The 13,714-nt window shown below is 37.8% G+C and overlaps 1 protein-coding gene across 2 annotated transcripts; it reads left to right on the forward strand.

Annotated features, from left to right (window-relative positions):
* Positions 1 to 942: 942 nt before the first annotated feature.
* On the forward strand, positions 943 to 13,149 carry rcn2 (reticulocalbin 2). Of its 2 annotated transcripts, none has more exons than XM_022679938.2 (8): positions 943 to 994; positions 1,872 to 2,058; positions 3,298 to 3,400; positions 6,614 to 6,810; positions 6,900 to 7,013; positions 7,148 to 7,241; positions 8,614 to 8,756; positions 11,580 to 13,149. In XM_022679938.2, the coding sequence occupies exons 2-8, from the start codon at positions 1,948 to 1,950 to the stop codon at positions 11,721 to 11,723; spliced, it is 906 nt and encodes a 301-aa protein (XP_022535659.2). In that variant the 5' UTR covers positions 943 to 994; positions 1,872 to 1,947; the 3' UTR covers positions 11,724 to 13,149. The 2 variants fall into 2 exon arrangements, with proteins under 2 accessions (XP_022535659.2, XP_022535660.2); XM_022679939.2 differs by having other exon boundaries at positions 950 to 994; positions 1,893 to 2,058.
* The last annotated feature ends 565 nt before the right edge of the window (positions 13,150 to 13,714 follow it).

Here is a 13,714-nt window from a genome sequence, read left to right on the forward strand (position 1 = left end):
GAGGATGGGTCAGACCACCAGAGGGCGCTCTCAGAGCAAACTGAAGGGATTAGATGGAGCAACTGAGCAAAATCTATGCAAAACATTATTAACCCTGTCTGACATAGTGCTGCCCTTTATTACACTTTTCCATACCGCACCATAGATTATTTATTGTTTAGTTACTTATTTATATATTTATATTTAATATGATGGCTCATGACATATCTACGTTTAATACCATGAGTCACACATGTGGCTATCAAATAAAAATATTTATATGTATATTTGGCTGTTTATATTTCTTCATTCTTGTTGTAAACTTGTAAAAAACAATGTTTTTTTGTTGCTTTTAAACAATATTATGTAGATCACTGTTGTTGGGTAAAGCAGTGAACATCAAATAATCAGCTTGGTATCAAGTTTTAATTAAAAACATGGTCTGAATTAGTACATTAAACTTCGGTTATAAACATGTTAAAAGTGCTCTGACTGTAACTCCGTCATCAGCTCACCAATCAGTCAGATAAGGAAAGTGTTTTTTGCTTTTTTTAGTAAAAAAGATAGATAGATAGATAGATAGATAGATAGATAGATAGATAGATAGATAGATAGATAGATGACTGAGGACTCAGTGACGGGCTCCCCCTGGCGGTCCGCAGTGTGTATCACTGCTACAGCGAGAAGTGGATAGTCTCCTGCTGAAATCTGCTACCGGGCGAAACCAAAACACAAAGACACGGGGGGGGGGGGGGGGGTAATATACTGTACAGTTTATATATAGAGAGATTATTAACACGATTAACTGTGCTGTTAGTGCGCGTGTTTTATGTCAATAATATACAATAATAATAATAACGTGAGATATAAATTCTGTGGTGAAAGTAAAGTGTGATTAGTGTTCGGTAATAAAGAGCAGACCCCCCTCCTCTAAAGTTACAGTGTATTAAACCCAGCCTGCAGCTCCTCCCCCTCCGGAGAACTTCCCCATAAACCCTCATATAAACAGCGCGGGGTGAGTCACTGCTCAAATACACACTGATATATATATTATATATTATATTTTACACAGAGATCGAGGGTAAAACTCACACACTCACTGAGCGACCAGTGAGGATTTAACCCTTTATTAAACTGCGTCTCAACTAACTCACAACACAGATAATCAACTACTGTCTTCTCTTATACTTATTCTCGGTATATATATATATATACATCTCTGTATAAAAGAGAGTACTTAAAAGTTTTGAGTTTCTTTGATTTTACCAAATTAAAAACCTCTGGAATATAATCAAGAGGAAGATGGATGATCACAAACCATCAAACCACCAAACTGAACTGCTTGAATTTTTACACCAGGAGTAAAGCAGCATAAAGTTATCCAAAAGCAGTGTGTAAGACTGGTGGAGGAGAACATGATGCCAAGATGCATGAAAACAACTGATTAAAAACCAGGGTTATTCCACCAAATATTGAAATACTCTTTTTTGCTGTCTCTCTGTCTTTTCCTCTCTATCTATCTTTTTTGCTGTTTTTTGTCTCTCTCATTCTTTTTGCTCTTTTATCTGTCTCTCCCTTCCTGTGTCCCTCTTTTTTGCTGTTTCTCTTTCTGTCTCTTTTTTTCTCTGTTTCTCTGTCTTTCTTTCTTTGTCTCTCTCTGATTTTCCCCGTTTTGTCTCTGTCTTTTTCGTTGTTGCTCTGTCTCTCTTTTTCACTGGTTCTCCATCTCACTTTGTTTTTTGCTGTTTCTCTCTCTCTTTTTCTGTCTTTTCCCTGTTTCCCTGTTTCTCTTTCTCTCTCTCTCTCTGTGTCTGTCTCTCCCTGTCTCACTCTCTTTCTCTGTCTTTTTCTCTTTCTTTCTTTCTTTCTTTTTCTCTATTTCATCATAACAGGTTCATGTTTCACATTATCAGGGTCTGAAAATCTCCTCTCTGTCTCTCCTTCACACATACTGAGGAGACAGTAAATATGAACCCCAGACTGGTGGTGTTTCTGCTCCTCGCGCTGTCCTGCACTGCACACCAGCACCTCTCAGAGCATCACATCCAGCACAACTCCAACGCTTTCCTTGATGATGAGGTGAGCACGGTGCATCTTCTGTTAAATTCACACAGGAAACCATTTCTGCCCTTTATACAGCGCTATGAAATGCTCTCTGTGCCTCAGAGGGGCTCTTACATGACGATTTACTGTATTTTATAATAAGCCGGAGTAAATTGTTGTAAAGGATAAGCTGATGCTCATTATCATCTATTCTATTCTTACAAACAGATCTTACAAAAGATTTTTGAGGTAAATTATTTAATATTATGAGGGGGAAAAGTGTCAAACTTTTTCAGAATTATCGAATAACTTGAAGGTGAAATTTAAAGAACAGAAAACTTGTAAAGTCTAATCTTTCCAACACGTGATTGTGGAAGTGTATTATGACATGGAGAATAGAGATTTCTCAGGAGCTCAGGAGAAGAGCTGTTTATGCCATCAGGTCAGAAAGCTCAGAGCCAGGCCTGGAATAGTCCACATGGTCACACAGCAACCCATGGGAAGTTCTAAGCACAGTAGCTAATGTTAATGATACCCAATGATACACCATCAGACTGAACACTGAACTACAGTGATGGGCATGACAGGACTGCAAGAAGAGAGCTGCTCTTCTCCAAAAAGAACATTACTGCCTGTCTGCAGTTTATTAAGATCACAAAGACAATCCAGATCCTACTGGATCTTTTTTAGATAGAGGAGACTAAAGTAAGAAGTGTTATGTTTAGAAGAGAAAAACACTGCAGTCCTACATTAAATCCGTTTCGCTGTATATAAACCAGTACAGCTCGCCCGTCTTCTGGAAGAAAATGTTAGCATTCGGAAAGAAAACACTCAGTACAGAAGTGGTTCTATTAACAAAATTAATCTTTTAAAAAGGTCTAGTCAGTGTTTTGATCAGTCCACCAACATCCCAGAGTTGAAGCTGTTCTGTACGGAGGAATGGGCTTAACTTCCTCTGAGCCGGAGTGCAGGACTGATCAATAGCTACCGGAAACATTTAGATCAGTTATTGCAAGTAAAAGACATCAGATACTGAACACACAGGTTCAAATAAATTTAGGCAGAAATAAAGAAAAAAAAATCACAAACTTTAATATTTGTGTGTGTTGGTAATAACATTAAGATAATAATATGATGTTACACTAAGCTCATTAAGTTCCCACAGAGGGGAAGTAAAACTACATTGTACTACATCTGGCTAACCGAAGTGACAAGTTTCAGTACATAATTCCATTCACATAAATGATCATCTCTACCACCATCTGTGATCTTCAGGATAAAGATGAGATAAAGAAACTCAGCCCATCTGAACAGAGGGGGAAAATGGTGGAGATAGTGAAGAGAATCGACACTGACTCAGACAAGTTCTTAACTCCAGGTGAGTGGAAATTGGGTTGATTCAGAAATTGTATTTATACTGTATATCCAAATGTTGATAGACAGCCCTGTCAGTTAATACATTCACCTACTTTTCCCCCAAAGATATGCAAAAGCACACACACATCTAGACTAGCTCCGGTAGGGAATTATTAATAATACATTTGGAATTATTGACCAAAACCTTTTGGCACCATAACTGTTTAAATGCCTCAGTATTTAGCTGAGGACAGTGTTGGGAGTAACGGTTACTAACGCCGTTACTTTTTTTCAGTAACGAGTAATCTAACTAATTACTATGATTGTAACTATAACGCTGTTACCATTTCCGACACCCCGTTACTGCACGTTACTTTAGCCGCTCTATTAACTTTTTTTTGTTTTAACTTTGCTTTGCCCTGGTTAACCCCTCCTCTGTCCGGTGAACTTGAGCTTCTGGCCGCTGTGCCTGTGGTTTGGCGTGGTGAAGTGAGGCACAATTGTGACGATTTGCTGCTCTAATTAATTCAGTGATTGCCGTGGACAACCCAAGTTCCGAATTAAGGACGTTAAGCTCTTTTTAGCTGCTCCGGTTTTTGTGGTGCTGCTGCTTTCTATTTTAGAGCTTAGATTCTCTGCCCGAACCCGACCTGACCCGAGGACCGACCCGAAATCAGGCTCCTATTTTTATTTTATATAAAGCTCTGGTGTGATAATCACAATGTTGCTAAGTAACCAATTATTATTGTTCACTAAAGCGAACGAAATAGCGAAAACTGAAAGTTAAAAACATTTGTGTTAACTGAATCTAATAAAAACGGTAATTAAAAGGAAAAAACAAAACTATCTCGAACGGTATTTTGTGTTTATAAAACTAATTAAAACGAACTGAAATTACTGATAGAATACCCTCATTTTCGTGTTGTACAGCGGAGTTGTACAGCGGGCAGTGTTGTGCCGAGCACGGCGGCACCTCGTGGTCCGTTAGTTCTTGTGTAAAGCGCTTGCGCTAGCCGCAAAATACGACAGAAAACACTGAGAAACTGCAGAACTATGTATGGGATTACAATATCCGCGCCAGGCAGATAAAAGAGAAACAGGAGATACAGTGTGTGAGAACATTTACCTGTGAGTAGCTCATTCCAGAACACGCAAATATCTCTCTCTCTCTCTCTCTCTTTCTCTCTCATGTTTATTAGATTGATATCTCTGATGAGATGTGTGAAAACTAATAAAAACTAGCAAGCCTAAAAACTTACTGAACAGAAAAAATAAAAACAAAATAAAATTAAAATGTAATCACGTAGCTCTGGGCACACGTGAACGCCTCCGCGTTTGACTTGCAGCATTGTGTGTAGCTGTTCTTAAAAATCATTTAAATTAAATAATAGTTCTATGCTTCTATGTTACAGTGTTAATTAACATAATTCTGATTATATTTCGCTCATTCAATCAGCCCGAAAACAGACAGTTTATGGGGCGGATCAGGCTCATAATGACAGTTCATGGTTCGGGTTGGGTCGGGCTCTGGCAGAACGTGCACGTTTTGGGCTCGATCTAAGCTCTATTCTCTTTTGGTGAAGCTGTTATATTAATACCATTTTAACGGTCATTAGATTGTTGTTTTTGTCCATTATTTTGTTTTATTTATATATACATATTTCCTTTGAGTGTGACTTTGTTTGTTTAATTTCATCCCCAGACGCGTTTTTCTGTTTTTTCCGTTTTTTTCAGTATTACAAGTTTTAGTAATTTTCTTTGGTTGTGTGAAGAATTTCGTTTTATTTTTTTGAAATTCGTTAGATTATATTTTTGTCAACATTTTGGGTTTATTTTCGTTTGTTATTTTTCTAATAATAATAGTAAATGCATAATTGATTTCCTTTTTTTTTGATGGGCGAATAATAAAAAGTAACGCGATAGTTACTTTTACTGGTAACTAATTACTTTTATAGTGGAGTAACTCCGTTAGTAACTCAGTTACTTTTTTGGAGAATTAACTAATTACGTTTTCAAAGTATTGTGCCCAACACTGGCTGAGGAGCAGTGGAACTGTGTTCATTGCAGTACACAAGAGATGAGGTGGAGAGCTGGGGAGTTGGGAATGAGTTGAGGAGTTTGGGATGATATAGGGAGTTAGGGATGAGTTGGAGAGCTGGGGAGTTGGGGATGAGTATGAGAGCTAGGAATGAGTTAGGGAGCTCGAAAGCTGGGGTGTCGGGGATGAGATTGAGAGTTAGGGAAGAGTCGGGATGAGGTTGGGGAGTTAGGGATGAGATGGGGAGTGGGGGATGAGTTGAAGAGCTGGGAGTTGGGGATGTGTTGGAGAGTTGGGGATGATTTGGGGGGCTCTGGAGCTGGGGATGAGTTGGGAAGTTGGGGAGGAGGTAGGGATGAGTTGGAGAGCTGGGGAGTTGGTGTGAGTTGAGGGTGAATTGAGCTTGAGATTGAGAAGCTTGGGAGTTGGGAATGAGTTGGAGAGCTGGGAATGAGTTGGGGAGCTTTGGAGCTGGGAATGAGTTGGGGATAAGTTGGGGAGCTTTGGAGCTGGGGGTGAGTTGGGGATAAGTTGGAGAGCTGGGAATGAGTTGGGGAGCTTTGGAGCTGGGGATGAGTTGGGGATAAGATGGAGAGCTAGGGATGAGTTGGGGAGCTTTGGAGCTGGGGTGAGTTGGGGATAAGTTGGAGAGCTGGGGATGAGTTGGGACGATTTGGAGCTGGGGATGAGTTGGGGATAAGTTGGAGAGCTGGGGATGAGTTGGGGAGCTTTGGAGCTGGGGGTGAGTTGGGGATAAGTTGGAATGCTGGGGATGAGTTGGGGAGCTTTGGAGCTGGGGGTGAGTTGGGGATAAGTTGGAGAGCTGGGGATGAGTTGGGGAGCTTTGGAGTTGGGAATGAATTGGGGAGTTTTGGAGTTGGGGAGGAGTTGGGAAGTTGGGGACAAGTTGGAGAGCTAGGGATGAGTTGGAAAGCTCTGAAGTTGGGGATGAGTTGAGGAGTCAGGGATGAGATTGAGTAAGGTGGTGATTAACTGTAAGCAAAGTTCCTGAAAGTAGAGACAGTTACTACTATTTTAAATACTTTAATTTCAGAAGAAGCTGTAAAGGAGCAGCTGCTCCAGCATGTTTATATAATAGTAGTCCTTTTAGTATACTAATAGCTACAGTAAATGTATGTGTGTGTATATATGTGATGTGTGTGTTTGTGTGTGTATGGTTCTGTTTTGTGTTGATAGAGGAGATCACGGTGTGGATACAGAGAGTGTATAAGCGCTATGCGATGGATGATGCACAGGAACGCTTCCCAGGGTTTGATATAAACAGTGATGGTCTGGTTTCTTGGGATGAATATAACATGGTGATGCACGGACACACCGTCGAAGTGGACGAGAACGCTGTCCTCGAGGACCCAGAAGAAGAGTCTCTCAGATTTGTATGTAGAAAGTTTGATATTAAAATGAGGCCTGTGTTATTTTACAGTTTTATTAATATTATATTTAAGCCTAACCTTTCCATTCACAGCTTCATCTGAAGGAGAAAAGGAGATTTGACTTTGCTGATACGGACGGAACGTCTGGATTAAACGTGACTGAATTTCTTGCGTTTACACATCCGTCTGAAGTGGATCACATGTCTGTAAGTCAATAAACATTGCAGATGTTAAAATGTTGAACCTGTTGCTTTAGTTAAATGAATGATTTGTCTTTTTGATCTCCTCAGCTTCTTTGGTTTCGTTCTCTCCAGCTGAAGCTTTTGTTTTGTGGTTTCAGGATTTTGCTATTGAAGATGTGCTGAGTGAATATGATCTGGATAAAGATGGATTTATCAGTCTGAGTGAATTCATCGGAGATCTCAGAGCAAGTGGTAATAGTGAAGCTCTGTGAGCTACTTTATCTCAGTACTCTTCTCTTAACTGCTTGCTGTGTGTGCTGGTGTTGCACGGTATACCGACACTAGAAAAGTACAAGTCAATACTTTGTCTTTAAAAACGATACAATACCCCATATAATTAGTACTGGTACTTTAACAGAGAGCATGTTTTAAGATAAGTGGTATTTCCAAGGAGTGCCACAGGGGGGCAGTGTGTGCAGAGCGCTTACTCTCCCTCTTCCCTGCAGCATATTCTCCACAGGTTTTGAGCACAAAATTTACATTTACATTTAGCAGACGCCCTTATACAGAGCGACTTACACCTTTGTCATTTTCTCAGTTTAAGAACTCAGAAATGCCTCATTATATCAGCATATTCCATATATATCGTATTTGTTGCACTATAAGGCACATTATGCAACACTAGTAAGGAACAGAGGTGTCGAAAGAGCTAGTGCTTACCATGGTTAGCGGCTAATGCTAATACTGCTATAGTCTCAGTGCTGGAGAACTAAACTGAAACTCCTGTACAACTCTGTACTTCAGCAGAGTGTCTTTACTGCTCCTTAATACCTGACTGATAGAATTCATACATAAGAAGCACCGGATTAAAAGGAGCTCTGACCATTTTTTGTGGGAAAATTAAAGAATTTAAAGTGTGCCTAATAGTGAGAAAAATACAGTGGATAGAAAGGACAGAGCAGACCAATTCTAAAATTGGTCTGTGATTAATCTATTGTGGAAATCTCTCAATAATAATTATAATCCAGTGTCTGAGGAGAGCTCTGTGCCATCTCTGAGTTTCCCTATAGCTGTATCACGTGATCATCAAGTTTTGAATGATTAAATTGACTCATCAGCCAGGGCAGTTCCTCAGATCGTCCAAACATAACACAGATCACATGATAATTCACCAAATATTAGCAGATTTAACGTTTAAATGCCCACCAGATTTAAAATGCCTTATTTTGAGTTTCCATCATTTTGTCGGTAATCAAGTGAATCAAATTACTGAGCAATGAACCCAAACTTTGCCCCAAAACATGTATTGAGTGATATTAAACAGATTAATCAATGACATCTGATTGCACATTCAAAGTTAAGTATCAAAGAAAATACATAAACTTATTGTTTTTTTTATATTATGTGCTTAAAATTAGGAATAAACATAATTAAATTCTTAATATTTTCATTGATGTTTAAGGTTTTTGCTGTGCCATTGTTTTATTATATATGTTTAAATATTCAGGCAGGTATCGTACTAAAAGTCTGAATTTTGGTACTGTAATAACTCTAATGTGCATTGAGTTAAATGTAAATATTGGAGCTGCTTTTTATTCCTGGGTAATTTGTGTACGTTTTAAAGAGAGTGATGAGCCGTCTCAGTGGGAGGCTGAGGAGACGGTTCGGTTTAAAGACCTTTATGACCAGAACAAGGATGGAAAGCTGAACCGAGACGAGCAGCTGCGGTGGGTTGCCCCGAACAGCTACGGCTCAGCGAGAGAGGAGGTTAGTATACCACATAGAAACCACCAACCGTACCCTACCCACAGTGCACTTCACTACATTCCACTACATTCATTTTGCAGGGTTTGCGAGTTCTGTCCCACCACTCAATTTGTACTACCAGTTCTGTGGATGCAACCATAGTTTATATTTAAGATCAAGCTGCCTAAATGAACCATTTGGCAGGATATTTAAGACTTAGAACACTAAAAACATTAAACTAAAAGCATCATATCAGCAAAAGTAGGGGAAGAATATGAATAGTGTAAATCAGAGTGTCAGGGTGAACACATACAGCAAGAAAAAGTATGTGAACCCTTTGGTATTGCTTGGATTTCTAGGATTGCTTGGATAAATTGGTCATTAAATGTGTTCTGATCTTCATCTAAGTCACAACAATAGACAAACAGAGTCTGCTTAAACTAATACCACACAAATAATAATATATTTTTATTTTATTGAAATAGGAAAAAGTATGTAAGCCTTTGGATTTAATAACTGGTTGATCCTCCTTTGGCAGCAAAAAACTATTCTGGATCATTCCTCTTCACTAAACTGTTTCAGTTCAGCTATAATATTATGGGATATCTGGTGTGAATCTCTCTCTTGAGGTCATGATGCTGCAGCATCTCAGTTGGGTTCAGGAGGTCAGGACTCTCCAGAAGGAGGATTTATTTATTTTCTTCTGTTGAAGTCGTTCGGTTGTTGATTTATTTCTATGTTTTGGGTGGTTGTTCTGCCGCATCATCCGTCCTCTGTTGAGCTTCAGTTGAAAGACAGATGGTCTTAAGCTTCCCTGCAAAATGTCTTGGTAAACTTGGGAATTAATTTTTCCGTTGATGACGGCGATCCGTGCAGACCCTGAGACAGCGTAGCAGCCCCAAACCATGATGCTCCCTCCACCATGTTTCACAGTTGGGATGAGGGTTTGATGATGGTGTGCTGTGCCTTTTTTCTCCACACATAGCGCTGTGTGTGTGTTTTCCTTCCAAACAACTCAATTTTGGTTTCATCTGTCCACAGTATATTCAGCTCAGTACTGCTGTGGAACATCCAGGTGCTCTTTAACAAACTTCAAACGTGCAGCAATGTTTTTTTTTATGGACAACAGTGGCTTCCTCCGTGGTGTCCCATGAACTCCATTCTTGTTTAATGTTTTCCTTAGTGTAGATTTATCAACAAAAATGTGAGCATGTTCCAGAGATTCCAGAGAAGTCTTCAGCTGACACTCTAGGATTCTTCCTCACCTCATTGATTATCCTGCACTGTGCACTTGCTCTGCGCAGTGCTGAACTTTCTCCATTTGTAGAGCGTCTGTCTTACCCTGGACACATGAACATCAAGGCTTTTAGAGATACTTTTGTAACCCTTTCCAGCTTCATGCAAATCAACAATTCTTGAATGTAGGTCTTCTGAGAGCTCTTTCGTGTGAGGCATGATTCACATCAAGCAATGCATCTTAAGAACAGCCAATTTAACAGGATGATGCAACAGGACAGCGACCCAAAACACAGAAGTAAATCAACAACCGAACGAAGAAAATACTGAGCCTTCTGGAGAGTCCTGACCTCCTGAACCCAATTAAGATGCTGTGGCATCATGACCTAAAGAGAGCGATTTACACCAGATATCCCATAATATTATAGCTGAACTGAAACAGTTTAGTGAAGAGGAATGATCCAGAATTCCTCCTGACCGTTCTGCAGGTCTGATCTGCAGCTACAGGAAACCATTGGTTGAGGTTTTTGCTGCTAAAGGAGGATCAACCAGTTATTAAATACAAAGATTCACATACTTTTATTTACTCTCACTGTGAATGTTAACATGCTGTGTTCAATAAAAAACATGTAATTGTTTGTGTGGTATTAGTTTAAGCAGACTGTGTTTGTCTATTGTTTGGACGTAGATGAAGATCAGAACACATTTAATGACTTATTTATGCAGAAATTCAAGTATAATCCCAAAGGTTTCACATATTTTTCTTGCAACTGAATGTGTACAATATCTGTTAAAAACTTAAAAGTAATCACTGTATAAACAGAGACAGAGGAGAATTCTGCCCTCAGGGTTTTCTAACAGAAACAGCGAGAATTAGGAAAAAGAGGGAAAGTGCTGCTTCTCTCTGTGTGTATACAATTCTATTAGTTTAACAGAGTGTAAAACTCAGTGAAGGCTGTATGAATTGTGTCTTGCGGCTCGAGGAAAATAGATGTTTGTGGCCAATATATCCGAAACACCTCAGCTAATGATGATGATGGATTACATAAATCCCTTTTACACATTAAACATCGCTTTCTAAATATGTTGGTGACGAGATACAAAATGGCAGAAAAAAATTTATTCCACATATGTAGAGTTATGTTTTCCATGGTAGCGCAGCTGAACTTATTTTGCAAATGATGTTTATTCAGTAAGTGGGAGAGCAGGAGCCGCTGTGTGTACAGTTAATTTGCCCATTCGTCAGTCTTTGACATTTTCATTCAGTCTTTTATTATTTGACAAAAAGTGTAATCAATTTTGTGATAGTTTTTCGTTTTCAGGTATTAAGTTTCGGTTCGTTTTCACCTCATTTTCCTATGAAAAATAGGTCGTCAACGAAGATTTTTCTGCTTAGTTTTCGTTAACTAAGGTTGAAAATTACTGTCCAGAATGGCAGAACTGTCCTCCTAAACTCTGAAGGGTTCTGGGAAATTTAAGTGTCTTTAAGTGAGCTATTTTAAGTTGTTATTGGAGTAAAACTGGGCTTTTCAGGTACTGGTTTTAAATATTATGTAAGCAATGCTGGTTTTTTTCCTGATTTTTTTTTTCTTCTGTTGTGTTTTATAGGCTGTTCATCTTATTAAGGAAATGGATCAGGATGGAGACGAGAGACTTTCAGAAACAGAGATTTTGAAGAACCAGGATATTTTCATGAACAGCGAAGTGACCGACTACGGCAGACAGCTCCATGTGCCTCATGATGAATTATAACACTTTCAAATGGACTTTTTTTATATTAACATCTTAGTAGTTTTATAGTGAATGTTAATTTTCTTCTAAAAGAAAGAAGATTGATTGTATTTGTTTGTCCTCGTGAAAGCTACATTCTGTTTAGTGAGTAAGAAGTAGGTTTGCGCACTAAATTACTCACTTTTGGAAGGTTAACTCTTAGATTAACTCAAAGTACAGTTTTTGTACTGAATATATTGTACTGTTACTGTATGTCTCAGGCAGTTGTGTATAATAATATTTTTCAACACCTGTTAGATCAGAATTATGTAAGATTTAGTTTTTGTTCCTTTAGGCTTCCAGTTGAAATAATTTCTTCTTTGAAAAAAACACTTTAAGGACATGCATTTCTGGACAAGCTGAGAGATGTTTCCAGTCTGCTTTCAGTCTGCTTTCACAAACGTACATAGTAGTTAGTGCTGTTCCCAGCTTTTTAAGGCCAGTCCCCTTAGTCACTGGATCATTAAAACAACTGTTATGTTTTATATACAGATATGTTTAATATCTTAGTAAGTATAATTTTACTATTTAATTGAGGTAAGGTATAAAAAAAACCCATAAAAAATAGTTTAAGACATGTTACTCTAATTTTATGATGAGGATAAGGCTGTTGTTCTTGAGCTATTTTTTTTTTTTTTCGTTTTTGGATGATGTGTCAGAAAATTACCAGAAGAAAGTTTGGTCCTTAAGTAAAGTTGCATTAATCATTTAACATCCTTATCAAGAAAAAAGCAATGAAATATTTCATATAAATAAACAATTTATGTTCTTTTTTTAAAGACCCCAGTTGATAAAATGTTGATAAAATGTACATTCCTAATAAATGTTTGAAATGAAATGATGTGGTAAAATTAGAACAACAGTTAATACATTGTAATAATAATAATAATAATTATAATGTACATTCCATTCCATTCATTAAATCGAAATGCTGAAAATGAAATGCTCACCAGAAATTCGAAAAAAAAAACGTGTCTAAAATGATTGAGGGATAAGAACTGAGACATACTCTTGAAAAGGTGTATGTGAAAGACTAGTTTCACCAAAATCAGTGTGTGGACTATCATAGTTAATTTAATGAAGTTAATGAATAATCACAGTTCATTTATAGGGGCAAACACATTTTCACACTGGGCTAGATTAGTTTGGATAGTTATTTCTAACTTTAAAAAATGAAATCATCATGTAAAAGGTGCTTTTTATATTTTCTCAGATTTGGTTTGTCTGATGTTAAAGTTTGTTTGATGATCTGAAAAATGTCTGACAAAAATGCAAAAACAGAGGAAATCTGTAAGGGGACAAATACTTTGTCACACCACTGTATACTCCAGAAACACAACTACCTATCAGTGTAACATTCTGGAAATGCAGACCTTTCTGTGATTAAAAATAAAATAAAATACATCTAGCTTAAATCCACTATAACTTTACGTTATGTATAGATCACATTTAACAATTTAACCCTTTCAGACCCTGTGTTCATTACAATGGACATGGTGTATTTGCTTTTTTTTTAGTTTTTTTGCACATAACACCATCAGAATAGACCATTAACCAGCCAATAAAAGGATTTCTATGCATATTCAACCATAGCTTAGCTCCGCCCACTGCACAGAAAAAGAACAGCTACTCAGATATTAGGACCTGGCAGCACTACAGCCAATGAGGCAAAGTAAGAGCTAATTTTATCTAATTAAATAATTTCGAGGACTTCTTATCGTGTTTATTTTAATGTTTAGGGATGGCTTGTCAAAAAAAAAATTCTGAAAATAAAACAAAAGTGTTAAACACAGACCTCCAAAACAAAGGACATAAAAAAACAGATATGTTAATTAATCAGATTTATTTTTATATAGATTTTATATAAAAATATTAAAGTCTTCTTTCATGTGCATTACAGACAGAAAACAGCATTCTTACATGTTTTTATCACCATCACACTACCACCAACATGTTTTACTGTATGATGTTAT

This window comes from Astyanax mexicanus, unplaced genomic scaffold (genome assembly GCF_023375975.1).
Source record: "Astyanax mexicanus isolate ESR-SI-001 unplaced genomic scaffold, AstMex3_surface scaffold_37, whole genome shotgun sequence".
Lineage (NCBI taxonomy): Eukaryota > Metazoa > Chordata > Actinopteri > Characiformes > Acestrorhamphidae > Astyanax > Astyanax mexicanus.